At 45.3% G+C, this 27614-nt stretch overlaps 1 protein-coding gene across 9 annotated transcripts in view; it reads left to right on the forward strand.

Annotated features, from left to right (window-relative positions):
* BLK (BLK proto-oncogene, Src family tyrosine kinase) overlaps positions 1-27614 on the forward strand; it is an 86615-nt gene that overhangs the window by 50620 nt on the left and 8381 nt on the right. For 3 of the 9 annotated variants that reach the window (XM_070261315.1, XM_070261314.1, XM_070261313.1), the window contains 6 exons: positions 17015-17123; positions 17994-18045; positions 19931-20024; positions 21060-21158; positions 22352-22455; positions 26724-26870. In XM_070261315.1, coding sequence (XP_070117416.1) covers positions 17016-17123; positions 17994-18045; positions 19931-20024; positions 21060-21158; positions 22352-22455; positions 26724-26870 — 604 coding nt within the window. In that variant the 5' untranslated portion in view covers position 17015. Of the gene's footprint in view, positions 1-12613; positions 12780-17014; positions 17124-17993; positions 18046-19836; positions 20025-21059; positions 21159-22351; positions 22456-26723; positions 26871-27347; positions 27501-27614 lie in introns of those variants that run through there. The other 6 variants (XM_070261312.1, XM_070261311.1, XM_001497947.5 and 3 more) reach the window with 5 other exon arrangements.

Consider the following 27614-nt stretch of genomic DNA (forward strand, 5'->3'; position numbering starts at 1 on the left):
TCCAATATCTGGAAATGGTTTTCTGTCCAATTTTCTGGTTGTTTTGGTGAGTAGGGCATTTCCCGTAGAGTTGAATACTCAAAAATGGAGGTTGAAATCTTTTAAAAGGTAGGCAACATATTCTTGGTGAATTTTCTGAATTCTTGTGTATTCAAAACCGTCCTTCCCCTGAAACTGGATTGATCATTTTACTAGCTATGGAATTCTATGTTTGAAATACTACCCACTAGGAACTTTTAAAACATGGCTTCATCTCTAGCATCAAATCTAATGATCATTTAATGAACATTCCCTTGTTGGAAAACTTTTTTTTCTATAGGAAATTTTAGGATTTCTTATGTATTCTTGGAACTCTGAAATTTTATTAAATATGTTTATATTTTTTAAAAATCCGTTCTGGTATTAGAGACTTTCGGTTTTAAGACTTACTTTTTTAATTCTTGGAAAATTTTTATATTATTTAAAATATTGGGGTTTTTTTTCTATGGTCCTTATTTTCTTTTTCTGGTATGCTCATTGTATGGACTGTTAACTCTTAGTGCTATTTTCCTAATGATTATCTCTTAATTCCTCTTATATGAAGTGATCATATATTAGCTTTTTTAATTACTGGATTTTTTTTTAAGAGCAGACTTAGGTTTACAGAAAGATGAATGGAAAGTACAGAGACTTGGGGCCAGCCCGGTAGCATAGTGGTTGGGTTAGTGTGCTCTGCTTCAGCAGCCCAGGGTTCACCGGTTCAGATCCCGGGCAGGGACCTACGCACCACGTATCAAGCCATGCTGTAGCAGGTGTCCTACACATAAAATAGAGGAAGATGGGCACAGATGTTAGCTCAGAGCCAATCTTCCTCAGCAAAAAGAGGAGAGTTGGCAGCGGATGTTAGCTCAGGGCTAATCTTCCTCAAAAAAAAAAGTACAGACAGTTCACTCTCCCCATTTTCCCTTATTATTAGCATCCTGCCTTAGTGTGATACATTTGTTACACTTGATGACCCAACATTGATACGCTATTATTATCTAAAGTCTATAGTTTTCATTAGGGTCCACTCTTGGTGTCGTGCTTCTATGGGTTTTGACAAATGTATAATGTGTATGCATCATTATAATATCATACATAACAGTTTCACTGCCCTAAAAATGCTCTGTACTCCACCTATTCATCCCTCCCTTCTGCTCCTGAACCTCTGGCCACCACTGATCTTTTTACTATCTCCATAGTTTTGCCTTTTCAAGAATCTTACAGTTGGAATCATACAGTATGTAGCCCTTCAGATTGAGTTCTTTCACTTGGTAATATACATTTAAGATTCCTCCATGTCGTTTCATGGCTTGAGAGCTCATTTCTTTTTAGTGCTGAATATTCCATTGTCTGGATGTTTGTTTATCCATTTACCTACTGACGGACATCTTGGTTGCTTTCAAGTTTGGGCAATTATGAATAAATCTGTTATAAACATGCATGTGCAGGTTTTTCTGTGGACAAACGTTTTTAATTCCCTTGAGTAAATACCAAAGAGTTTACTTGCTGGATCATATGGTAAGAGTGTCTTTAGCTTTCTAAGAAACTGCCAATCTGTCTTCCAAAGTGGCTGTACCACCTGCATTCCCGCCAGCAATGAATGAGAGTTCCTCTTGCTCCACATCCTCACCAGCATTTAGTGTTGCGAGTGTTCTGGATTTTAGCCATTCATTAGGCATACATTAGGTGTGTAGTGGTATCTCATTGTTGTTTTAACTTGCAATCCCCTAACAGCATATGATGTTGAACATCCTTTCATAAGCTTTTTTATCATCTGCATATCTTTTTTGGTGAGGTGTCTGTTCAGATATTTTGCCCATTTTTAAATTGGATTGTTTTCTTATTGTTGAGTTTTCAGAGTTCTTTGGGTACTTTGAATACTAGTTCTTTATCAAGTATGTTTTGCAAATATTTTCTTCCAGAATGTGGCTTGTCATTTCATTCTCTGAACAGTGTCTTTCACAGAGCAGAAACTGTTCATTTTAATGAAACCCAACTTATCAATTTTTTCTTTCATGGATTGTGCTATTGGTATTGTATCTAAAAATCTGGTGCCTCTTCAGAGGGCTTCAGGTCAAACCAACAGATTTTTCCTGTGAATCATCTTCAAGAAAAGGGGCCACCTCTGGCTTTCCTGGCAATAACCGACCTTCAGTTTATCCTTCTGAAGGAGCGGGGACTCGGCACAGAATTCACTTTAAATGGGACTGAAGGAGTTCCCTCTTATTTGTGAAAAGGGAGTAATTGTATTCTTCATTGTGACTTTTTAAACTGTTTGGCTCACTTCCTGTTAGTTTGGATAAAAGTAATAGTTTTCTGCTTGGTGTCAAGGAGGACAGAAGCATCTCATTTCATTAGTGTGATATGTAGAACGTCCACCCTCTAAATGGACATCGTTGCCATTAAGTTCCTTCTGAGCTTTACGGAAAGACTTAAAGAGATCTTTACAGAGGCTGGCCCCATGGCCTAGTGGTCAAGTTTGCGTGCTCCACTTTGGCAGCTGGGGGTTTTGCCAGTTCGTATCCTGTGCACGGACATAGCACTGCTCATCAGGTCATGCTGAGGCAGCATCCCACATAGAAGAACCAGAAGGACCTACAACTAGAATATACAACTATGTACTAGGGGTCTTTGGGGAGAAGAAGTAAAAAAAAAGAAGAAGAAGAAGATTGGCAACAGATGTTAGCTCAGGGCCAATCTTTAAAAAAGAACATTGTGATGATATTCAGACTTCAAGAGCCAGGGAGACCATTCGTTCAGTTGACTAAAATACATGGTGACTCCCATTTCAAAGTCTCTTAAGTTTTATGCTTAAAGACAACTTAAGTAGTTGATCAAAAAAGTTGTATTATTTCACCCTAAATTAAGTTGGGGAAAATGTGTGTTCATTTTCTACTTATTCAGAAACTGCAAAAAAGGAAAAAGTTGATATGAAAGAATCCCTTTTCCTTCTTTGGTGTACATAGTTCCATTTTTTTTGTTTCATTTAAATTATATCCATATCCATCAGTCTGTTTTGGACTCCTCTGTTAGCATTAAAGATGGAAATAAAAACATTAATTTGAACCAGAAAAAAAGTCATCACCAAACTCAAGATCAACTAGATTTTCTCCTATATTATCTTCCAGGAGTTTTATAGTTTTGAGTTTTACAGTTAGGTCTAAGATCCACTTTTAGTAAATTTTTGTGAAAAGTGTAAGGTCTGTGTATAGATTCTTTTTTTTTTTTTTTTTTTTTTTTTTTTGGCATGTAGATGTCCAGCTGTTCCAGCACTGTTTGTTGAAGAGACAATACTTTCTTCACTGAACTGCCTTCGCTCCTTTGTCAAAGATTGGTTAACTGTATTTGTGGGGATCTATTTCTGGGCTCTCTGTTCTGTTGCATGGATCTCTTTGTCTCTTCTTGCACTAATACCACAAAGTCTTGATCACTGTAGCTTTAGAGTAAGTCATACAGCCAAGTAGTGTCAGTCTTCTGACTTTGTACTTCTTTAATTTTTCATTGGCTGTCCTGGGTCTTTTGCCTCTCTAAATAAATTTTAGGACTGGTTTCTCAATGTCCACAAAATAGCCGCTGGAATTTTGATTTAGATTGCTTTGAATCTGTAGATCAAGTTGGGAAGAACTGACATCTTAATAATGTTGAGTCTTCCTATCAACATACATGAAATATCTCTCAATTTAGGGTTTTTAAAATTTCTTTCATCAAAGTTTTGCAGATTTCCTCATATAGATCGTGTACATATTTTGTGCAATTTGTACCTTAGTATTTCATTTGTTTGGTACTAATGCCAATCATACTGTGTTTTAAATTCCAATTGTTTATTGTTGGTATATAAGAAAGCAATTGAGTTCTGTATATTAACCTTTTATCCTGCAACCCTGCTATAACCACTTATTAGTTACAGGAGGATTTTCTGTTGATTCTCTGGGATTTTCTATGTAGACAATCATGTCATCTGTGAACAAAGATGGTTTTATTTCTTCCTTCCCATTCTGTATACGTTTTGTTTCCTTTTCTTGTCTTTTTTGCATTAGCTAAGACTTCCAGTACATTGATTAGGAGAGGTAACAGCAAACATCCTTGCCTGCTCCTGATATTATATTTCAGTCTTTTTATACTATTTCCTAGGGTATTTCTCGACTTTATATTCCAGATCATGAGCTTGAACTTCAGCCACATCCACCTTATCATTTTTCAATCACACTTTTAATTTACAAGAATTCCTTTTGTTCTACTTATTTATTTATTTTTATTGAGGTAACGGTAGTTTATAACATTATGTAAATTTCAAGTGTACATCATTATGTTTCGATTTCTGTGTAGAATATGTCCTGTTCACCACCAAAGACTAACACCATCCATCGCTGTGCACGTGTGCTCATCGCCCCTTTCACCCTCCTTCCCCATACAAGAACTCCCTTTTTTCTGATTATTCTTTTTTCGCATCAAGCCGTTCCTTTTACATTTATATAATATCCCGTAGTATTTCTCTGAGGACACTAATTAGAGGTTTTATTAAAAGTTATTTTCTGCGCTCTATCTCTGCTTCCTCCTGAATTATTCTGTTTGTTTATCTTTCATCCTGTTTTTCATATTGCTCATTTTCTTCTGCTTCTTATGACACGTGCTGGACGGTTTGTATTCATAGCTAGAGGACTACACTGTTCTGTATTGATAGCTGCTGTAGATTTCCTCTGCAGTTGTGCAGACTGTTTCCCCACAGGCCCCTTCCCTGAGTGGAAGGACAGACTGTGCTCTTTTTTTTTTTCTTTTTTGAGGAAGATTAGCCCTGAGCTAACATCTGCTGCCAATCCTCCTCCTTTCACTGCAGAAGACTGGCCCTGAGCCAACATCCATTTCCATCCTCCTCCACCTTATATGTGGGATGCATGCCACAACATGGCTTGACAAGCGGTGCATAGGTCTGTACCCAGGATCTGAACTGGCGAACCCTGGGCTGCTGAGGTGGAACATGCGAACTTAACTGCGGCGCCACCGGGCTGGCTCCCAGACTGTGCATCTTGTGTAAGACGTGTGGGCTCTTCTGAAGGTGTGAGAAAGAGGTCAGAAGGTAACAAGATTGGCTTTCTAAAAAAGCAAAACAGAGTGCATAATGCTACTTGTAGTGCCTGCCACCAATAGTCTTGTTCGCTGCCATGATTGTCCACGGTGCTCGTGATGGTAGCTGTGCCCAGATTTGTACAGACAGTGGCTGCACTGGCGCTTCTAAGTCTTTTCCAGACAAAATTACTACTTTTAAAAAACGTAAACTATATGCCGGCCTGTTATATACACTATCTTTATTTCTTATAACAATTATGCAGGGTAAGCATTCTATTTCCGTTATGCAGATGAGGAAACAGAGGTTGGAGTGAATAAATCACATTATCTTTGTCGAACAGCTATTAAGCAGCACAGCCAAGATTCAGCCCATTTCTGTGATCTCCCAAAGGCAAGAGGCACTGTCTCCATCGCACCTATGCATGTAATGGATGCACTCTCACACGCCGCTGTTGAGTCCGACCTCTCTGCTATGGGGCCTCACTGTGGTTTTTTGAGCCTCAATTGCAAGCTTTTCTGCTCTTATTTTAATTGAACTTGTTAGTTGAGGGAGTTTTTTTTCTTTAATCCTGACTCTACTAGTTTCCCCTCATTTTAAATCTTCTGAAATTCTAACCAGCAAGATTTTTTATGTTCACGTACAAATTGTTGATAAAATATTGACTAAGAGAGGTTGAAGGCAGAGCCCTAAAGCACACAGCACGGGGCTTCCTCCATGTGAGGTTAGTCTATTGTTTCGCACCACTCGGTAAGGTGGCTCACTTAGATGAGCTTGCCTGAACCTGGGATAAAAAAACTGGTCCAGAATGAGAATTCCAGCAGTAATTATAAATAACTGAATCACCTGAAAATCTCCAAGACCTTCATCCTATTCTAAAATCCTGCTATAATCCATTTTTACTTATTTATCACTTAGACATAATTTTCTGATCAGTTTCACATTCTTCACAGATGTCATCCCCAGGGTTTTATTTTCATCACCCCACGTACTTTGGAACAGAGTGGAATGAGCCAGACTTTGAAGCCAGATAGAATTGGTTTTTAAATATCAGTCTGTGACTCAGGTATGGTCTTGAGCAAGTCCTTGAACCTGACTGAGCCTCAGTTTCTTCATCTGTAAAACGGGAAGGAATATGTCTGCTGTCAGGGCTAGAAAAGCACATAGCGTAGCATCTGGTCTCAAGTAGGAAGGAGTACTAGGCGCTGAGCTAGCAATCATTAGTGTTTATGTTTTCACGTGATAGGAGGCAAATCCTACAACAAAGGGTTTTATAAGGTAATCTTAAATCTCTGTGTCCCTAGCTGGACATCCTTGTCTCTAGATCCACTCAAGAATCACAGTTAACTGAATGACGTCAGGGGCCTAAGACCTTTTTTTTTTTCCTGTCTTTAACCTTTTACAGCTTCGTGTTTGAAAGCATAAAGTAGAGCCAGCTTTTTCCATCCAAATGGTCCCCAGGCCCCTCAAGCCTGGCAGAGGTGCTTCTCTGCACCGGCCTCCCCTTGTTTACAAATTCTGTCTCTGAGTTGTGCTTAATAAACATTGGAGAGGTGGCTCAAAAGGACTGGATTTCTTTTTAAAGAAATTCAAGTCGTGAACAGATGTGTTATCTGGGAAGACAGCTGTGAGCCTGAGTGTGAGAGAACAAGGCTTTGAGGTCGAAGATGTGACTGAAATCCCCGTTCCTCACTTCAGTTTCTTCACCTCTCTGTCCTCAGTGTTCTCTCCGAGGATGAGGATGCTGATGACCACGCTGTCTAGTTCACAGGGTCATTTTGAGGCTCCCTAGCTGCAGTGTGTGAAAATGTTTTGTGAATTGACAAGTATCAGAGAGGTACTCGTTGTTATTGTAGAAAGGGAAGTTATTTCCCCTGTGTCAAAAAAGTATGCAGGAGGGCTGGCCTGGTGGCTGAGCCGTTCAGTTCACGCACTCCGCTTCGGTGGCCCGGGGTTCGCCAGTTTGGATCCTGGGCGCAGACCTATGCACCGCTTATCAAGCCATGCTGTGGCAGATGTCACACATATAAAGTAGAGGAAGATGGGCACAGATGTCAGCTCAGGACTAATCTTCTTCGAAAATAAATTTAAAAATAAATAATGAAGGAAAGAAAACAAAACCATGCAGAAATATGTTAATATGTAAGGAGTGTGTAAATGGAGGACAGAAAAAATTCATTTCATTTAAAGACAAGAGAATCCCTAGCAGGGAAACTCAAGCATTATTTATGAGGGACTCACATGAAGAAACACCCAATGTCTGCAGGACTGTCTTTTAATCCTTTTTACAAGTTATACTTCAGAAGCGCAGCCAAATAAAAGAAACGGACTTCGTGAAGTGGGGTTGGTGAACCCGTCTGCACCAGCATCATCGAGGGCACTTGTTACAAATGCAGATCTTGGGGTCCACCCCGGACCTCAGAACTGCTGGGGCTGGGCCTCAGGGATCTGCAGATCTCGGCTGGTTATTATGCAAACTGAGATTTGAGAGCTGTTAGAAACTGAAAAGCAGATTAAGGTCCATAGACCCATCAATACAAAATACATTTCAGTAGCATGTTTTAATTATCACTGTTGTGGGGTTTTAAAACCATACATATATATTTATATGATGTCTCCCAATAAAGTAATTTTATTCCCAGGCTAGTAATTATCGCAAGAATTTAAATATCAACACGGTGCCACTTTTCTGCATAATTGCCTCACAACTTTCAAGCTTCTCCGTGTCAGCAGAATCAAATGTAGGTGACTCAGTAAACAAGTGTCTGTTTTTCACTGAACACAGCTTCACCGGAATGCTGTCTTCCTTTCTCAAGTTTTGCTCCACTCCCTCAAACTTTTTACCCCCTGAAAATCTTTTCCGTCCACTTTACCATTGCGGGAGTGACTTTCCACTGTGGATATATTTTCACTTTACAAAACTGAAAAAGCAACATGTGTGTCTCCTCCTCACTGTGCCTAAGCTGGCAGCCACTCTGACCAAAGGCACACACAAGTCACAAGTCGTCACCGCTGCTCAGCCCTTGGTGGGGGGTGGCCACAGGTACACAGCGGCCCTCACGCACTTAGCCAGGAATTACAACTCTTTATCAGGTCCTATGCTAGTCCTGGGCGGATATTCTACTGGTATTTAAAAGTATCACAAAAGGCACAAACTGCGGTTTCTTGCATAATTTTATCATATGCTCTACAATCCAGCCAGTGGAAAAACTCAGTTTTCTGAACAAGGTTCCTGTCTCTATGTCTTAGGGAAAGCGCTATTCCTCTATATCCAAACACTTTTCAACCCTGGGGGAATCACACACGGCACTTTTTGTTTTGTTCTCTCATTCTCATCCTTTACTCTCTCTCAACTCCCAACTAACAAATGTGGGAGCAATGATGGAAGGAGAGCATCAGTATTTAGTAACCCCTAATGAAACCATGTTGATGAGGAGGTTTCCAACGGAGTGATCAGACCAGCATCACCTGAACCTAGATCTATCTTAGCATCACTAGAGTGATGCAGCCAGACAGCGTGAGCCTCCTGATATTATGTGACAAGCAGCACGTGTCACTCCAATAAGGCCTCCCTACTGGGAAAAGGTGAACCTGAATCTAACGGAGTCTATAGAGTTAACTCCATGTGCGAGAACCAGGGAGATGGAGGCACAAGTTATGAGCCATCACAAAGAAGCAAACTGCAGAATGCAGAGCATTCTATAGCATCACCAACCTGATTTTCACAAATCGATGGCATAAAACAAACCAAAGTCCGGGGCAGGGGCACCACCAGTAAAAGGGATTTAAGAGACATAACAATCCTATGTAATGTCTAAAGCTTGTTTGAATCCTGAATAGGACAAACCAACAGTAAGAAGCCATTTTTGAGACAACTGGGGAAATTTGATTATGGGTTGGATGTTAGATAACACCGTGGAATTATTGCTAATTTTCTTAGGTGTGACAATGACATTGGGGTTCTGTGAGAAAATGTCGCCATATTTTAGAGATGCACACAAAAGATGTGGAGGTGGCATAGTGTGTTTTAAGACATTTGTCTCATTCCATTTCAATTTCAATCCTTTATTTATAAAACGATTTGTCTTAAAATACTTCAATCAAGAAAATAATTTTTAAAGGAAATTGCTGAATCTGAGTGATGAATTTTTAGGTGTTCATTACACTCTTCATCTTTTTATATTTTGAAAATTTTCATTAAAAATAGTTTTAATCTAAAAAATTATGTGTGAACCATTGTTTAAGATCCAGCTAGTGTTTTCTCCCAGGTGGAAGTGATTTATTCTTGCTGAGCTCACAAAACCTCTCTTTCATATGTAGTCCTGCCTACCTTGAACTGTCATGATTTGGGTATACGTCTCACCTCTTCGTCGTACCATGAGGGCAGACCCCTTCCTTGTTTCATCTCTGTCTTTGCTATGCCTGACACAGTCCATGGTTGACAGTGACTGAAAGAGCACAGCCAACACTGTGACTATTTCACGTTCACAAGCGGAGACATCAATATGGGGGCAAATGTGACGTGGCCTCATTCAAGTGAGTTATCCTGAAGTCGGTACTCTAAAAATGGGTTTCTATTCAAGTTCTTTGGCCTCTTCTTTAATTCAGAGTCATAGGCCCATGGCTATACTTTTCTCATCCAGGAATTGGTCACAGCATTAGTGGATTCGTAGGGGCAGGATTTGGAATGCCTGGATGTTGGCAGACGTTCGTGAGGGAAGAGGGAACTCACCAATGAGAAGCTGGCATCTCATCATGGCCGCCAACACCCAGGATGAACCCCGGCTTTGCTGATAAGCTCACCTGTTCCACCTCCTTGCTGCCCGCCCATGTCTGGCAGATCAAGTCAGAAAGGAAAGGTTTCAGCTGATAACATGGCGAGGTTTCTGGATCACAGATTAGGAAGCAGTGAGAACTGCATGTCAGGCCAGCCCCACAGCTTACTAGCTGCTTGACTTGGGGGATTGCTTCGTGTCTCAAGTCTGTTCCCCTCTGTAGAGAGAAGGTAATTCTGCCTACCTCAGACTGTTACTAAAGGAATTATTATTATTTGCATATATGGAATAATAGTAAAATATTTATTAAGCACTTACCAAGGGCCATGCACTGTTCTAAGATGTGCTAATAGCATGTAATAATTAATTTAATCCTTACAACATTTGGAGTTAGAAAGCGTTATTATCCCGAGTCTAAGAGACAGAAATGTTAATAAGCAACTTACCCGAGGACACACAGGGAGAAAAAAGTGAAACTAGGATTCAGACTTCAGCATCCTTTTCTATGGTGCTATGTGGACTCTCTCAAACAGGACAGTGTCCGTAGGGGTCTGGCTCAGTGTCCAGCACATGGGAAATACTTAACACATGATGATGCCTGCTATTACAAACCGTAAACCAGAGTCGAACTGATTTTTCTGTCAAGAAGCCATACGCATTCCAGGGTTGACTTCATACCTGACGTGTTTTTCAACCAAATCATCCCCTGCCTCTGAAATGACATGTTTGGGCTTCTGGAGCAGCCAGAGGAGGTGGAGGGACTCAGAGCCATCGACGCTTCTCGAGCCACACAGCAGCCCGCCATCCACATTGGCCTTTGCCTCCCCACCCACCACCACCAAACACCATTGCTCCCAACACCAGGCCCTCAGCCTCAAAGGAAAGGTAGGAAATCCCACCGGATCCCAGGGCCACCTTGAGCATCGTCAAGCTCTAGAGAGGGAAGGTGTCAACCAAGCTCCCCTAGTCATCCTCTAGCTAATATTTATTTAGCACTCTGCATGCTCTCATTTCTTTCTCACCCTCATTTTGTTTGGTTCTCATGACAACCATGTAGATTATGTACAGTCTGTTGGTCCTTGATCTCTATAAAACCTACATATTTGCTCATTATGTGTCAATATCCCAAAACATTTTCTATATGTTGAATTTGGACTTGAGCACGTCAGCTGGTGAAGGAACATTCCCGACCATCACGGGGGCTGCCCTCCGCCTGCTCGCAGCTCCATCTTGGCAGGACAACCATTTCATCTGGGTAGTAGTGTTTGCACAATTGTTCTAATATTTCTGTGCATTTTTCCCAAATTTTACACGAATAGTCAAACAGTCATTGGAGTTATGCCCATAATCCTGGATAAGCGCATAATTAAAAGGCATCTGTGAAAGACTGAAAAGAGATTGTGAAGATTTGCCAAATAGGCAAGACGGAATTGAATTTTTCATAACGCAGTTTAATTCTGCAGAAACAGAACTGCCCCCTCCTCAAAAGAGGAAAGTTGTTTGAGCATTTTTTCAGCATTCATCTTGCAGCATGCTTTTTCAGGAAACGTTTACGCAGGAAACCAGGAATGGTTTCATACCTCCCCATTTTATAAATAAGGAAACTGAGACTCAGAAAGATTAAGTGCTTTGCCCAAGTTCAAGTTCACACAGCCAATAGGTAGCTTGTCGAATCAGGGTTCCTTGAACCTCTCACTCACCCCGTTGGACCAGGAAGGAGGGGCCAGGCTGTCTGAGTCTCTGCCTGAAATTCCAGAGTGACACCCAGCCCCCAGACCTCTGTTCCAGCGGCTCCCCTGGAGGTTTCTCTGGATGGGCAGGCTGTGGAGGGAGGTGGCCCCAGCCCCTACAAAGGAAGACAGGGTATCTGAACCTGCACCCGAACTGTGGGCCAAGACGGATGGAGCCCCAGGCAGGACCACCCATGCACCTGCTTTGGGCACTTAGGTCAGGGCAGGATTGGGGCAGAAAACACCCTCCAGCTCCTGGCTCTGCCACCTGCAGTGTGACCTTAGCAAGCCACCTCACTGCTCTGTGGTCAACTGTAAAGTGAGGATAATTGTAACCAACCTGTCGATGCTATCATGAATACCAAATAAATCACATATGTCAAGTGCTTTTCAACCTGTGCAATGCTGGACCAGTGTAAATAGAGGCTTTCTAGTTTCTCTATTTTTAGTTGCTGCCTCCACCACATCCCCTCCCAGGCTGAGGCTGCTTCAGGCTTTGACCATCTCCCCCAGGGCAAACATTGACCTCTCGGCTCTGGTCAAAGTCTGTGTGGGGTCTAATCCATTCCCAATAAACAAACAGAAGTCCCTCCCCCACCTTCTCCTCCTCTTGCTAGCCCCGCCCAGTACACATACACACATACACACACACACACAGACACATACACATACACACATAAGCATATGGGTGCATGTGCTTGCTCTCTCTCTCTCTCACACATGTACATACACACACATACACATAGACACATAAGCATATGGGTACATGTGCTTGCGTGCTCTCTCTCTCTCTCTCTCTCACACACACACACACACACACACTCACTCACTCACACTCAAACTCACACCGTTCTCCCATCCACCCTTCCCCACTGGAAAGGAGGCCAGTGTCGTCTTGGTGCAGCAGAGCCGCGGGAGCCGCCCAGGACACGCACTTGTTGCACTGTGCTTTTGCACGGACTTCTGCATTTCCTGGCTCCACCCAGCCTGAAACTGCAAAAATATCACAGCAGGTGGCAGCCCCCGAGCACCAGCCGCTGCTCTGGTGGTCACATGGCCTCCTGAGTAACTCTACTCTCCAGTCAGAGCCCTTGGGGTGGAGGGACCCATAGAGAACCTATGTTTTTATAAAACCCATGGAAAATCATCTGTATACACGCACACTGCTAAGGAGTCTGAGGACAAAGAAGTGTAAGTAGTGGGTGATTTAATTTTAGGAACTTTACTTTCTGTCAAGTTATTGAAATGTTTAATTATGTTGTTTAAGTTGACGTAACTGTTTGCCCAGGAAGTTTAAAATTGATGCAATATGGCCAACCAGATAGGGCTGGTCATTTGGGCAGGCACAGAAGCAGATGTCAAGTGGGAAAATTCTAGAAGCTGCTGCCTGCTGACTCTTCATTGAGCCATGAGGCTGGGAGAGGTCAGGAAAGGCCTGAGACTCAGGCAGCTCTGGCTGACCACTCAGTTTCTAGAACGAGAGCAGGCCCTGGCGCCAGGCCGTATGCCCTCTCTGCTGCCGGGCAAGTCATTCACATTCTCTTTCTGGTTTTCTGCTCGTACCAATAATATATGCTTACTGTGAAAGAATTCGAGGAATATATAAAATTATAAGGAAGAAGGTAAAAGTCACATGAAGTCCTATGACCTGAGAGAAACGATATTAACATTTTAGGGAATTTCTTTTGGGGGTACTGCTTTGCATGAACACCACCCACACACAATATTTTTAATTTGCTTTTGTTTATTTTTCACCTTCCACCTCTCTTTTCTGTCTCTCTTCCCCCACCAATAACAAAGTAAACAACTTGGTCTCCACCCTCCCCAACCTCTCTCCATGGAAATTCACATGCATGTGCCTACGTGGGGGTTTCCTTTCTCATTCTTTGGTGTTTCCAAATATAGGATGGCCTCATGCTCTTCTTTGCTTCTTGCTTTTCTCACCTAATGGCATGTTGTAGAAATTCCTCTTAGCCTCACTGGTAAACATCTAACGCATTCTTTGTAATAGCTTCGTATTTTAGAGAATTTTAAAGTGCAGCTTTACTCAACAATTCCCCAATCGGTGGGCAGTTACAAACTTTCATTTTGTTTTGTTTTTTGTTGCTACAACTATTGCTGCAATAAACATTTTTATCTCTCTCAAATTCCTATATAATGATGTTTTATTACTCCGTGAGAGTCCCAGAAGTGGGATTGTAAATCAAAAGGTATGTGTATTTTTAAATTTTAATAGAACTTGAAAGATTGCTTTCTAAAAGATTGGTCATATTTCTATTTTATTTGTTCAATAAATATTTATTAAGCACTTACTCCGTGCCAGACACTGTTTTAGCAATTTGGATTCAACAATGAATAAAATGAAGATCCCAGTCCTTACAGGGCTTTCATCCTAGAAATGGAGTGGGGAAGAGCAGATGAAATAATAACTATAATAAATGCTTTTGCACCAGAGTGTGAAGATGCAATTCTCCCTGGCTTTACTATCAACAATTGGTATATCATTCCTTTTCTTTTCTCCCAATCTTATCGATGTAATGTGATGCTTTATCTTAATTTGCATTTTCCAATTTGTAAGTAAATTTAATATTTTTCACGTTTATTTAGCTATTTGGATTTGTGTTGGATGATTTGCTTATTTATTACTCATTTTTCTATCAAGTGGATTGCATGCTAGACCCATACTTCTTGTCAATTTTCATGAACTCTGTGTATATTATAAATAGGCATTTATCTGTTGTATGCTTTGAAATCCTTTCTCCCAATCTATTGCTTGTCTGTTGAATTCATGATGGTTTCTTTTACCATGAAATACGTTTAATGTTTATGAATTTGTCTTTTTGGCCTCTTAGCTTCTGGCTATTCTATCTCTGTTAATTGTTATCTCCAAACTCTGGGCCATTTGTATAGTCTCCTTAATCCTTTTCCAATTAATTTTTAAAATATTTTTTAATATACTTAGAATTTATTTTTTAATATGATGTAAGGTAGAGTTCTAATTTTTCTGGGAAAAATATTTTCTTCTAGGTAGATAGCCATTTTCCCAATACCATTTATTAAAATAAACCATCAGTTCTCCACTGAATTAAAATGCCAACTTTTTCATATACATAGTTCCCAAATGTAGCAGAATCTATTTGCATGCTTATCATTCTGCTCCATTGATTACGTGTCTATTCCTATTCCAATTTCATGCTGTTTTGATTGCAGTCTTGTTTTTCATAATTTTAAAGATGAGTTAAAACTTTACTCAGATAATTTTATCTAATAAAAATTGTAATTATTATTGAAAGCACACAATTTGTATTAGGAACAAGAAAGAAGTATAATCAAGAAAGAGAAGAGATTAAAATAATTACAAGACAGTAAAATGTAAAACTTTCTCGCAACAAATTGGAAAACATAGAGTAAATCAAAGATCTCCTGTAAACCATATAAATCACCAAAATGGCGCAAGGAGGAGGAAAACATGGGGACAGACCAATTCCACTAGAAGAAATTGGAGATGTACTTAAAGATCGACTGTTTAAAAGGGACCAAGGAACAGATGTCTTACGGCTGAGTTCTATCTAGTCTTTAAAGAAGAAATAGTCCCAATGTTATTAAACTATTCAAGAACATAGGAAAAAAGATGGGAAGCCCCCCGGTATGTACTATGAAGCCGGCGTCATCTCAATGCTACCACCTCATCGACAAATTCCACTTAGGAATGTAGATTCTCGCTCTAAATAAAATATTAACAAATAGGATCCATCCATGTAACAAAAAAGACTAACGCACTGTAACCCAATAGCTTTTATGCCAGAATGCAAGGATGGCCCAACAGCAGAAAATTTATCAACATAGTACATCAACAAATTAAAGAAGAAAAATTATTATGTTAATAGATAGTAAATAGGCACCTGATAAAATTCAGTAGCCATTCTTAATACAAAACTGTAATCCTTTATCCAAAATTCTTATACCCCAAAATCGCTGAAAACTGAAATGTTAGCCTGTAACTTTGGCATTATGATTCATTTGATGCTAAAGTTGATCTGAACTGACATAAAGAAACTACTTAAATACAAAAAGTATTGTTCTTTACAAATGTGAAGTATTACATGTTCTGTATGCAAGACATATTCAAAAAAATACTTGTGGATTATTTGTTACTCTGTCATATTCAAAATTATTATAGTCTTTTCTTTTTTTCAAAGTGAGTTTAAGGAGAAATAATATGAGGCATGTACTTTCAACTCTCTGGAAGAAAAGCATTACTGTGTCTCACTGAATCTAAGACATCACTGCGGGGAAGGCCAGCATTTATTTTATGTAGCACTAAAAGAAAAAAAGATGCTGCTAATTACTCTATGAATCATCATCAAATGTAAGACACATCCCAGTCTCAGAGATATTGAAATGTGAAAAAAGATACATCTTAGAATCGATGAAATACAGTGCATACATCCAAACGCGATCAGGAACTCTCCACCAGCCCCACGGATCATCAGACGAGTGCAGGAACTCAAGCCCTTTCTTCTAAACATGTGCCTCTTGGGGATGGGCCAGGTGTGAGGTATGTGGGGTGGTCTTCCGTCAGCTGGGGCTCCAGGGTTGTCTCTGCACTGGTTAGTTGTTTAACCGTGAACCAGCCATTCAATGTCTCAAACCTCAGTCCTGGGCAGTGATGGTACCTACTTAGACTTCTTTAGAGAGCTGAAAGGGTGATACGAGATAGGGTTTGTGAAACTCTCAGTCAAGAGGAAGCCCTCTCTAAATAGCTGCCCTGTGGAATGATGGTGGTGGTGATGGTGGCCGTGGTCTCCAGGGTCTTTCCCACATCTGTCATCCCAAAATTCAGTACCCAAGAAAAATCTTGACCATATTTCTGTCCCCTCTAAAGATTCCCCAATATTCCTGGGAAGCTGCACTTGGCCTTAGATGCCTGTACTATCTTGTGCCCTAAATTTATAGCATCTTACCCGCAAGTCTGAGCTGGAACAAACCCCGGAATGTTCTAGCATGGGCCGAGAGAGGAAATGTAGCTTTCCCAAGTGACGCACCCAGTGACTAAATGAAGACTAAAACCCAGATACATTGGTCAGACTTTTTCTAGAACACCATGTGGCCTCACTGCCAGGGCTCCTGTCTCCAGGCGACTGGGAGCCACCCCACCAGTTTCTGGTGGTTTCCTTAGGCCAGATGATCTCTTTCTCTCCTATACCCAGTCATTTCTTCATTCTGGGCTGCCTCTTCCTACTCTGGGAAAAAAGATGGATACAAGCTTAGCCCATCCAACCCCCTTCTGACTTTGACCTTCACTGCCCCCCAACTTCCACCCCACCTTTCTAATCGGCTGCCCGGAAGGGGTTTGGGGGAGCTCTTCTGCACAGAAGCTCTGAAGACCTACTCACATCGCCAGTCTGCTGTGTGCTCTCCGACAGGATGGGAGTGGTGAGCAGCAAAAAGCAGGTGAAAGAGAAGGAGAAGGGCGAGTGGAGCCCTGTGAAGGCCAGCACCCAGAGCAAAGATCCCCCACCGCTGCCGCCCCTGGTGAGTGAGCTGCCCCCAGCTGGAGAGGGACCGGGAGGGGAAAAGCACAGAGCACGTGAGGCTCCCTGGGGGCTGCTGCGTGTCTCCAGCCAGCCCCAGCACCATCTCTAGATAATTCAGGGCTCCGACAAATAAGCCCCCTCTCCCTGCCCTCAACTCACGTCGGTATGGAAGTATAGTTCAATGTTTAGCAGCCAGATGGCCGGGATCAAACAGCTTATGTTCCTCTGAGACTTGGGGTTCAGACCTGCTCTCCTTCCGTGAGCTTCATCCACGTCGATGCATAGCTCACTGACTCCCACAGTTGTGTAGGATTTCACGGCATGGCTGTGCCGCAGTTTGTCTATTCTTCTGTCATTGGTCATAAGGGTGATTTCCATGCTGTGACAATTTTTATGGATTCTTATTAATTTTGTTGGGAGCATTCTTGTACATGTTTCCCGATACACATATGCAAAGGTTTCTTTACAGAGTGTACGCTTAGGAATATATTTGCTGAGTCTTAGGGAAATACGCTTTTTAAATAATTTCTCTTGAGAACAAATACTCTTTTGCAAATTCATCTTTTAATAGCAGAGCCAGGATTGTAACCTGGGGGACCTGGCATTCCCTGCATGGCACAGCTGCCTTTTACAAAGGTGGGGCATCCCCACATAGCCCTTCTCCAACTGTGTGTGTGGGCAGGGCAAAGACGGCAGGTGGGCCCGGGGGTGTGCGAGGTGGCGCTGGTACCCGGGAAGTTGCAGCAGCTTGTGTAGAATCTCCCTGCGCGACACCTGTGCCCACAGAGCAGCTGCCCTTGGACATCCTGCTGGTCCTGCCCCAGCCTCTGGGTGCGGAACTAACACAGTGCATGTGTTTCTGCTCCAGGTCGTGTTTAACCACCTGCCTCCTGCACCTCCTGACACACACCCAGGCCAAGGTAAGAAAGGGCTGTTTTGGAAACTGAGGCTCCATGGCCCTCTACCCCAGGCCCCGACTTTGCGCAGTTAGAACAGAGGCTCAGTCAGGAGCAGCTCCCTGGAGAAGATGGGGTGCAGGCCCGATAGGGCAGGAGAGCAGAAGGCTGGGGGTGCTGAGTGAGGAGCAGCGAGGCGTGTGGCCCAGCTCTGTCCCAGGCTTCACCTGCCATCGGGGGCCTCTCCAGGAACCAAGCACCAGCTCCCTTAGTGTCCCTGAGCCTGGGTGGGATTTTAGAAAAAAATGACTTTACATACTATAAATGAGCACCAAAAGGCAAGAGTTACCGTAAATACAGATAGCATCATGAAACCCAGGCTTTCAAAGATTCTAACCGCCAACCTCAAAGGGCAGGACCGGTGGCTCTGCGTCTTCCCTCCAGCCCTCGGTCTGTTCCGTGTGGGAGCACCATCTGATCTCCCTCTTTCCCAGCCCACTTTCAAAAGTCCCCCTGCCAACGTCTAACCACCCGCGCCACCCTCCCTCGCCCCAGCCTCCATTTTACTCTGATGGGCAGGACTGTGGAGGTGACAGAACAAATGACCTTGGCCTTCCTGGGTTGGGGGCTGAGCTTGAGGGGGACCCACAGGATGGCAGCCTTATTCAGAACTGGCTTACAGGAGAGCAGAATCTCCGCCTTTTAATCCCCCAGCATCCTCATAACCCACTTCCCCACAGCACCCAGGAAGGTGTGCCTCGGCCAGCCAGGGCCTCAGTCATTAATTCACTCACACAGTACACATTGAGCAAATAGGACCCAGCGCCTGGCTCCATCCAAGGACTGGGGAAGATGCAAATAGTGAGATGTGGCTCCTCCCTTGAAAGAGCTCAGAGTCTTTCACACTCATGAGCAAAGTGCTGGAAGCAGTTTAGTGACCTCACCTGGTGTTCCATATCTTGCTGGGGATCACTATTAGTTACCATCAGGGGTGGTCCTTCACTTCCTGCCAGGGGGGTTCACATTTCCAGGAAGAAAGCCCAGGGGAAGGAAATAAACTATCTTCACACCAGAATCAGAAACGAACGGGGCCACTGTCATCTATTCTAATCCCCTCTTCCTGCCAAGGGGAGGTGACCAGCTCAAGGTCACGCCATGCATTAGTGACAGAGCTGAATGAATCATCTACACCGGGGCAACCGAAGTGGTCTCTAGGTAATTTTTTTCGGGGTTGGTCTTGGCTCTCCCGAGCTGTGCAAAAAAGCCCTCATCACTAGCAGCGATCATTTGAAAGACGATATGCCAAGCTCAGGAGCCCTCTCTCCACCTCCGTTCCAGGGACCACCAGCAACTCGGGGTACTGCCAGCCAGAAGCACTGTGATGGGCCCTGGGCACAGTTACAGGTCAAAGTTATAGCTGCCATGTTTCAAGACCTCTAGCCACTTTGGAGTAGAGGCAGGAAGGTGCAGGTGGGGAAGGAGAGAAAAGGAGAAGCTCGTGCGCCTCCGAGGTGATGAGGAATCAGCCAACACTGGTTCCCAAACTTGGGTCTGCAGCCATCAAGTCCATGCAGCCAATCTCCCTAGATCTTCAGGCTATCAATTCCCTTACACAATAGCCCTGTCCAGGCCTTAGGGCTTCTACGTGGGGTCCTGAAGGGAAGACAAGATGAGCTCTGAGGGGCAGCCGGTCCCTGTTCCTGGCAGCAGATAGGGAGGTCAGTCTGCCAGACAGGAATTTCCTCTTCCGCACTGGTGAGTGAGATGGCTCACTATGGCTTCTTCTCCGTCCCTGCCCCTTCCTGACCCTCTTAGTACCCAGAAGACGGCTCGTAGTACAGACTTATTCCAGCCCCTACTACCACTGTAGTGGGCCGAGCAGTGGCCATCTCTTCCTTGTTCACTCTAGAGGAGCATTTCGTGGTGGCCCTGTATGACTACACGGCAGGGAACGACCGGGACCTGCAGATGCTGAAGGGGGAGAAGCTGCAGATCCTGAAGGAGTAAGTTTCTGGAATGACATCCGTGGTCAGAGGTCTCTACGGCTCCCTGTCACAGCAGGACTCCCACCCATCCGTCCATCTACCTCGGCCCACCCCCACCATGCCCTCCATAGCTCCCTCCAGAATATCTTCTCCCTTGCCCTGCCCCCCAGCCTAGTCACCCAGCATTTTCTTAAACTTGACCCAATCATCTTCCTTCACCTATCTTCCCAAACTCTTTCTGGTGAGGTGGTTCCCATTCACTACCTCCTGCTCCACTGTCAGAATCCTACCATTTCTTCAAAACCCACCTCTAATGTCCTCTCCTCCGTGTAGCCCTCCTGACACTCACATCACTTGACCAACCGCTCCATCACAGCTTGTATTGGAGTCACTTGTGTCCTTGTTTGTCTCCCTTGCCAGATAAGATCTTGCATGGGATTCTACTCATGAAATCAGCTTTTGTTTATTTCCAGTGTTCCTTCTCAGAAACTCCTCCAAAGTCTGCTCTCTCTCAAACCTCTGGCTTGTCCTGTGGAGCCCCAAGGGCCTGCTTTTGTTCTGGAAGTTTTGCAATGGGCTTGAGGCAAAAGTATGAAAGCCCTGACCTGTTGACCGTGGGTGGGCTTCCCGGTTCCTCTTTCGTCAACAGCCCTCCTCCTGTTTTTGTCTTTCCTGTCCGGTCCCAACTCACACATTGAATTCTAAATGAGTCCCATTAATCAAGAGGAAAGCTACTCACTAGAAGACAGGGCCCTCGTGGGTTGATCAGGCCGTCTGGACAAACTCTTCCCCCGGAGGCTGTGTCATCTCCCTCCCTCCCCTGGACCAGGAGCACCCTGGGCCTGTCAGATGCTCGGTGACTGAGAAATAACCCAGAGAGCCCCCGCATCACTGAGCACCTTGCACAAGCTCCCTCTCATCTGCCAGACTGTCTGCCTCCATGAACCCTCTGCCTCCCACAGATGAGATCATGTGGCAGAGGGTTGTGAGCCGCCCAGAGAGAGGCCCATAAAGGCCACTATCCCATCTTTATTTTTCCCTTCTCCATCTTAGAGCTGGAGACTGGTGGCTGGCCAAGTCTCTCGTCACAGGAAGAGAAGGCTACGTGCCCAGCAACTTCGTGGCCCGAGTAGAGACTGTGGAAGTGGAAAAGTAGGTAGACGAACGGAAGGGCCCTCAGAACAGAGGCGAGCTCGCTGCTTCTGCTGGGTGGGCTGCTGTGCAGGGCGGAGCCAGAAAGTGGGTAAAAAGGGTGCCCGTGTGAGGCCAGCACGGAGGGAGCAGAGAAGGGGCAGGGAATTGCAACTGCTGGGAAAGGCTTATCCACCGTCCCAGACAACTGAGGAGGTCGCTGCTCCGTGCTCACCTCACTCTTCCCATCTGTGAACTGAGAGCCATCCCTTTCATGGCTTACCTGGATAGAAACACCCCCAAACCCCATATGACCTTGCGAGCTAACAGTGAGGCCCTATGATCAGCTTCCCCTCCTCTAGTGCCCCCAGTGGGCAGGACCCAGGGGCTTGGACCTCGGACCTCGCGGGCACTCACAAGACGGTGGTCTCCTTCAGAAGTGGCTTACAGGAGAGCAGCACCCCGGCATCCTCATAACCCACTTCCACACAGCACCAGGAAGGTCTGCCTTGGCCAGGCAGGGCTTCAGTCTTTAACACACTCACACAGTGTGCATTGAGCACAAGGTACCCAGAGCCGGGCTCTGCCAAGGACTGGGGAAGATGTAAACTGAGTAAGACGTGGCTCTTCCCCTGAAAGAGCTCAGAGTCTGTCAAACCCATGAGCAAAGTGCTGGAACCAGGTTAGTGACCTCACCTGGTGTCCTTCATCCAGCGATGATCGCCCTTGGGAGGGTTCCTTGTCTGGCGCTCCCAGCTCTGTGCCTTTCCCTGGAACAGCATGTGGACCATGGGGCACTTCCACACTGACCAGCCAGGATCAAGGGGAACATGGTGGGAATCTGCCCTCTGAGCGTCTCAGCAATTGGTCTAATTCGGAAACCTGACCCCCAGGAGGCTGTACTTTAAGGGAAGGTGGTTGGGTGCATTTTCCCAGAGCAAAATTAACAAAGGGCACCCAAATAATATTCTTGTTTCATTCCAAGAAAACAGTAAGTCCATCCGCTGGTGGGAAGTGGGAATAAGGAAGCATAGGGGCTGAGGGGCGTTTCATTCTTTGGGAAGTAAGGGCCGTTTGCTCAGGGTTGAGTTGGGCACTGGAAAGAGATATTTTATTTCTTGGAAGGAGGTATAGCTCAGGAGGGAGGTTTGGGTAAGAATAATCCGAAGAGCCCGGCCACTCTCTGAAGTCTGCCTGCCTTTGCCCTTTTCCAGGTGGTTCTTTAGATCAATTAGCCGGAAAGATGCCGAGAGGCAGCTGCTGGCCCCAGTCAATAAGGTGGGCTCCTTTCTGATTAGAGAGAGCGAAACCAGCAAAGGTAAGCATGGGCGGCCTGACCTCCCTCCCTCCTGAGGCCTCGCTTCTGGGGGTGGAGTGGGAGGGGAACGCCATCGAGGAGAACCTGGCAGCTTCCTGGCCCAGGCCTCCCTCCCAGTTAAGGCTGGACCTGGACGGCCCGGCTAGTGCCCAGACGTTGGGGTTGAGGCTGTAGGTGCAAACAGTTGTCCCAAGGCCCAGGCTGGAAATGTGCCCAGAGCACAGGTAGGAGAGGCCGTTGGAGAGCTGTTGCTGTCCAGGGCTGGCCACGCATCCTCTCTAGGATAGCAGGAGCCCTGAGGCTGGCAGGGTCAGAAGAGGGGGTGTGACCAGAGCCACATTTTAGAATCAAAGGATTTGGGAGCTGAAAGAATCCTTAGAGATAATCTCAGCCAGAGCCTGTGAGCTCGGACCCTTACAGGAGCCTGGAAGCTAACAGAAGTCTGGGGGATGGCCTGTGGCTGGATATAAAAGAAGCAGTGCCAGCTATGGAGAAGTAGGGGCCTCACAGATTCAAACCCACCGACTGAGCAAAACATTTCTGCTGCCACCCCCAGGCCACTGGGGTTTCTGTTTCTCTTTTATTTAGTTTTCTCTTCTTTCCTTCTTAAACTTCTTTGTGTTATAAAATCTAAAACACATATAAAATTGCATAAATTATAAATGTGCATAATTATAAATATAGAGTAATAATAAGTAAACACCTGTGCAATCACAAGAGAGAGCATTCCAGATGTCCAGAGCCCTTCCCACTCCTCCACCTGTGCCCCACTCTGATTCAATCTCCCCACCCCCCAGAGAGGTCACCGCCATCCTGACTTTGGGGAAATCCTTTCTTGTTTTTCTTTATAGTTTTACCGGCACGTTTTGTCTGTTTCTCAGCTTTATACAAATGGAATCATACTATTGTTATTTTTCGTGGGTCTTGTTCCTTTCACTCAACATTGTTGGTGAGATTCTGCATTGGTTTGCTAGGCCTGCTGTAACAAAATGCCACAGACCAGGGGGCCTTAAAGAACAGAAATGGATTTTCTCACATTTTCGGTGTTAGAAGTCTGACATCAAGGTGTCGGCAGGGTTGGTTTCTCCAGAGTCCTCTCTCCTTGGCTTGTAGACGGCCGTCTTCCTCCTGTGTCCTCACATGGTCTTCCCTCTGTGTGTCTGTGTCCTCATCTCTTTTTCTTATAAGGACACAGTCAGGTTGGACTGGGACCCACCCCCACGACCTCACTTTAACGTAATCACCTCTTTAAAGCCCCTATCTCCAAATATAGTCACATTCTGATGTACTGAGGGTTAGGACTTCAACACAGGAATTTGGAGGGGAGGGGAACACAAGTCAGCCCATAACAGATTCGCTCATGTTGTCGAGTACGGCAACAGTCTGTTCAGTTTCATTGCTATCCAGAACCCAGGATATGAACATACTGAAGCTATCAATAAGCTATTTCTCCATTCTAATCTTGGTGGACATGGGAATGTTTGAACTGCTACAAACCCTATTATATACATGTCCTGGTACACATTTGCCACTAGTCTTCCATCTTTGACATACTGGGCCAATACCCCCATTTGAAAGATGAGGAAACTGAGCCCCTGAGGGAAGAAGTGAGTCATATGAGGCCAACAGTGAACAAATGTCAGAGCCCATATCAGCTAAGAGGCTCCAAATATCTTCATAAGCCCTAAAGTGTGTCAGGCTGGCCTAACCTGGGGTGATGGAGGGGAATTTCCCAAGCAGTGTGGAGAAAGCCCTTGCTTATCAGGACACTGTACATAGGGACCTGTTATATCCTTGTGGCCAATTTTTAACTAGAGAGGAGGTAGTGACAGTGACATCAGAGGAGGAGAAGGAGAGAGGGCGACTGGACTGTGACTTTGGTTCCCTGTGGTTGAGACAATGAGAATGGACGGGTTTTGCCTGGTAAGATCACCGCTCTGGGCTTGTCCCTCAGCTCCATTCACGGCTGGAGGACTGCAGAGAGCAGAAACAGCAGAGCAGCAGAAGCAGGACAGAGAGCTGCTTATAACACACTGTGGGGCTCAGGGGAGACCCTTGGCCTCACGGCCCCTCAGAGGGGCAAGGCCAGGCTGGGGAGGCGGAGGGGTGCATAGGTAAGTTGGGGGGCTCTGTGCAGAATTTCCTGAAATGCACCAATGGATGCATTAAATTATATATATATACACACATATTGGGATATTGCCATTATTCCATTTTAACAGCAGATTACCTATGTCCAAGACACAATGTGGGAATCACTGATGACAACAGTTTTCTTGTTGTTGTACTTCTGAAGTACAGAGAATCATATAACGGAACGTCTCATACCCAACACCCAGCTTCAACAATGATCAACTCAGCCAATCTTGTTTCATGTATATCCCGGCCCACTCCTATTATTTCGAAGCAAATCCCAGATATCAGGTCATTTCACCCCAGAAATGATGTTTTAATCATCACCTATTGCTAAGGTGCCCTCTGGATGGAAAGGGACCCCGACCTCAGTGGGGAGGAGGTAGGGGTTCTCTAGGGGTGGAGGTGTCTCCTCCTGTCCTTGCCCACCCTGGGAAGCTAGTCCGAGCTGGGAATTGGCCAGATGGAGGTGGGGCTGCAGGACTGTCATCATCATCACCCCCTCACATATATGTATACACAGTATCCACACCTGCACACGTGATCCTCTGAACTCAAAAGAAAGACCCCTTGGTCTGCAGCTGGAAGCCACGGCCAGTGGACACAAGGCAGGCAAGGAAAGGTGCCCTCCGAAGCAGGCGGAGCGAGCTCTAGCCCCATGTGGCCTCCAGAACATTCTTGAATGTCTAAGCCTCAGTTTGTTGGCATCTATGTGACAGCTGACTAGTTTCACAGTTGAAGGCAGGTGGTCCCTCCGGTGTTAAGAAATCTCCATCTCTGGGAGCCCAGCCCTGTGTGCGCAGTAGGGCAGCGGATCCAGGTTTTGTGAACCTGAAGCAGATAAGATTTGGAGGTCCCCTTTAAGAAGAATACCAAATTGTAAGAAGATATCAAGGATAGGCTGTTAGTTGAGCCCCGGCAAGCGAGGGACCCTAAATCTTGAGATTCCGCAGCAGCGCTGCGTGGAGAGCAGGGTCTCCCTGGCTTATTGCAAGGCACCCTATGCAGGGTACAGCCAAGGAAATAGGGAGAAAAGCCCTTCTCCTCACTACAGTGGTGTGAGGATGAATGAACTCCCTAGAGCCACTCTCCGGTTCCTTAGATACTGGAGCACAGGGGCACCTACTCGGGGCGAGGCGGGGGAGGCTGCAGCTGGGGCTGTGGCTGCGGAAGGCGCGCCAGCTGGGTGCACGGCCTCTCAGGATCCTTTTGCAATTGGGTCATGAGAGAGGCACAGTGGCTAAGGGAGATAGGAGGAGAGAAGAGGGGTAAGATGGGGTGACGGTCTGACAGGAGAGGAAAGAGGCCTGAAGACAAACAGCACGAGGAAAATCAAGCTTCCACATCCAGAAAAAGAGGTGCGAGCCTGACACCTGGTGGGGGAGGATGGTTCTGCTCCCGGTAGGCACAGCCTCAGGGAGGACCCCGGAGCCCCCAAGCCTGCGGCTGTATTAGCGGGCTGACCTAGGGCAAGCGACATCTCCATTCTGGGCCTCAGCTTCCTCATCTTTCAAAAACGAGTGGGGGCATGGTACCCAGAGAGCTGGACAGAGGCGTTTTATAAAAACATCAAGTTTATAGAAAGAAGTTTCTCAGCTGGAAACTCTTGTCTGCTAAATAGCTCTTAACCCTTAGCATCTGCTACCGCTTGTCTGCAGATATTAACATAGATGACAAAATACATATATGTGTGCATGAATTTGAACAGAACCCCTGGGAAATGGCTTATGATGTTCTCCTCCAGGGACAGGAGTGCTTGAGGTTGCAATTAGCTATTGCCTGTGGGTAGGTCCAGCCTTTCAGCCAGAATGATGAATGGAGTGACCAGGTTCCGAGTGGGGGGACAGTGAGACTGCTAAGAGGACGTCCAGCTGCTCCAGAGTTCTGGGATTCCCTGGCTGAGTTTCGGTAGATCTGGGGAAGAACATCAAGGACCAAGTCAGAAGGAGCTGATAGAGAAGGCTTCCAGGAGGCTTGAGGTTGAGATGAAGGAAAAGGTAACTTACGATGGAAGTGGTCAAAATAGCAGAATTTGGGGAACTTTTTTGCAAGGCATTGAAATGAAGCCCAAATCCACTCCTGATTTTCCCTCTGTTTGCCTCACTTCTCCTGCCTGTGTCTCTATGAACCTCTAGGTACCCTCTCCCTGTCTGTGAAGGATGTGACCGCCCAAGGGGAGGTGATCAAACACTATAAGATCCGTTCCCTGGACGAAGGAGGCTACTATATCACCCCCCGCATCACCTTCCCCACTCTCCAGGCGCTGGTGCAGCACTATTCTAGTAAGAGGGGTGTCCAATGGGGGGTGGGCTCTTGGGCCAGAGGAACCCTTGTATCTCTCTATTGCTGAGATCTCAAGATTGTGTGAATCGTTGCTGCCATCTTGCAGGGCGAAGTGGGGGAATTATCCAAAGGCTAGACCTAAGGAGTTGACAATTGTCAACATAACGATTCAAAGTCTGTGTCCCTGATCCTCTCCACTGGCTCGGCATGCGACCACTTGGAGAGGAACAAGTATTTTCAGTCTTAGAGAAAGCAGATTAATGATAGCATGCCTTGCTTTATGCAAAACAAATGCAAAGAGCTGAGTGTGTGTGTGTAGTGTATGTGTGCACTCGCACATATGCATTTGGGGCTGGGAGTGAGCCTGGCAAGAAGGGGAGGGGGCCACAGCGGGGCATTATTGCAGCTCCCAAGGGAGAGAGGCGAGTCTAGCTGCTCTGGTAACCTCCAGCCCCATCTCTTCTTCCCTAATGCAGAGAAAGGGGATGGTTTATGCCAGAGGCTGACCCAACCCTCTGTGAGCCTGGCTCCTCAGAACCCCTGGGCCCAGGATGAATGGGAAATCCCCCGGCAGTCTCTCAAGTTGGTCAGGAAACTCGGGTCTGGACAGTTTGGCGAAGTCTGGATGGGTGAGTATGAGGCATGCTGGGAGCCCCTCTCTCCCTGCCCTGCGTCCTGGAGCACAGAAGCTCAGGATCTGCACAGTGCCTCATGCTTCCCCATATAGGCTAGTGAGGGAGAAG

Source organism: Equus caballus, chromosome 2, assembly GCF_041296265.1.
Source record: "Equus caballus isolate H_3958 breed thoroughbred chromosome 2, TB-T2T, whole genome shotgun sequence".
In the NCBI taxonomy this organism is placed as follows: Eukaryota; Metazoa; Chordata; class Mammalia; order Perissodactyla; family Equidae; genus Equus; species Equus caballus.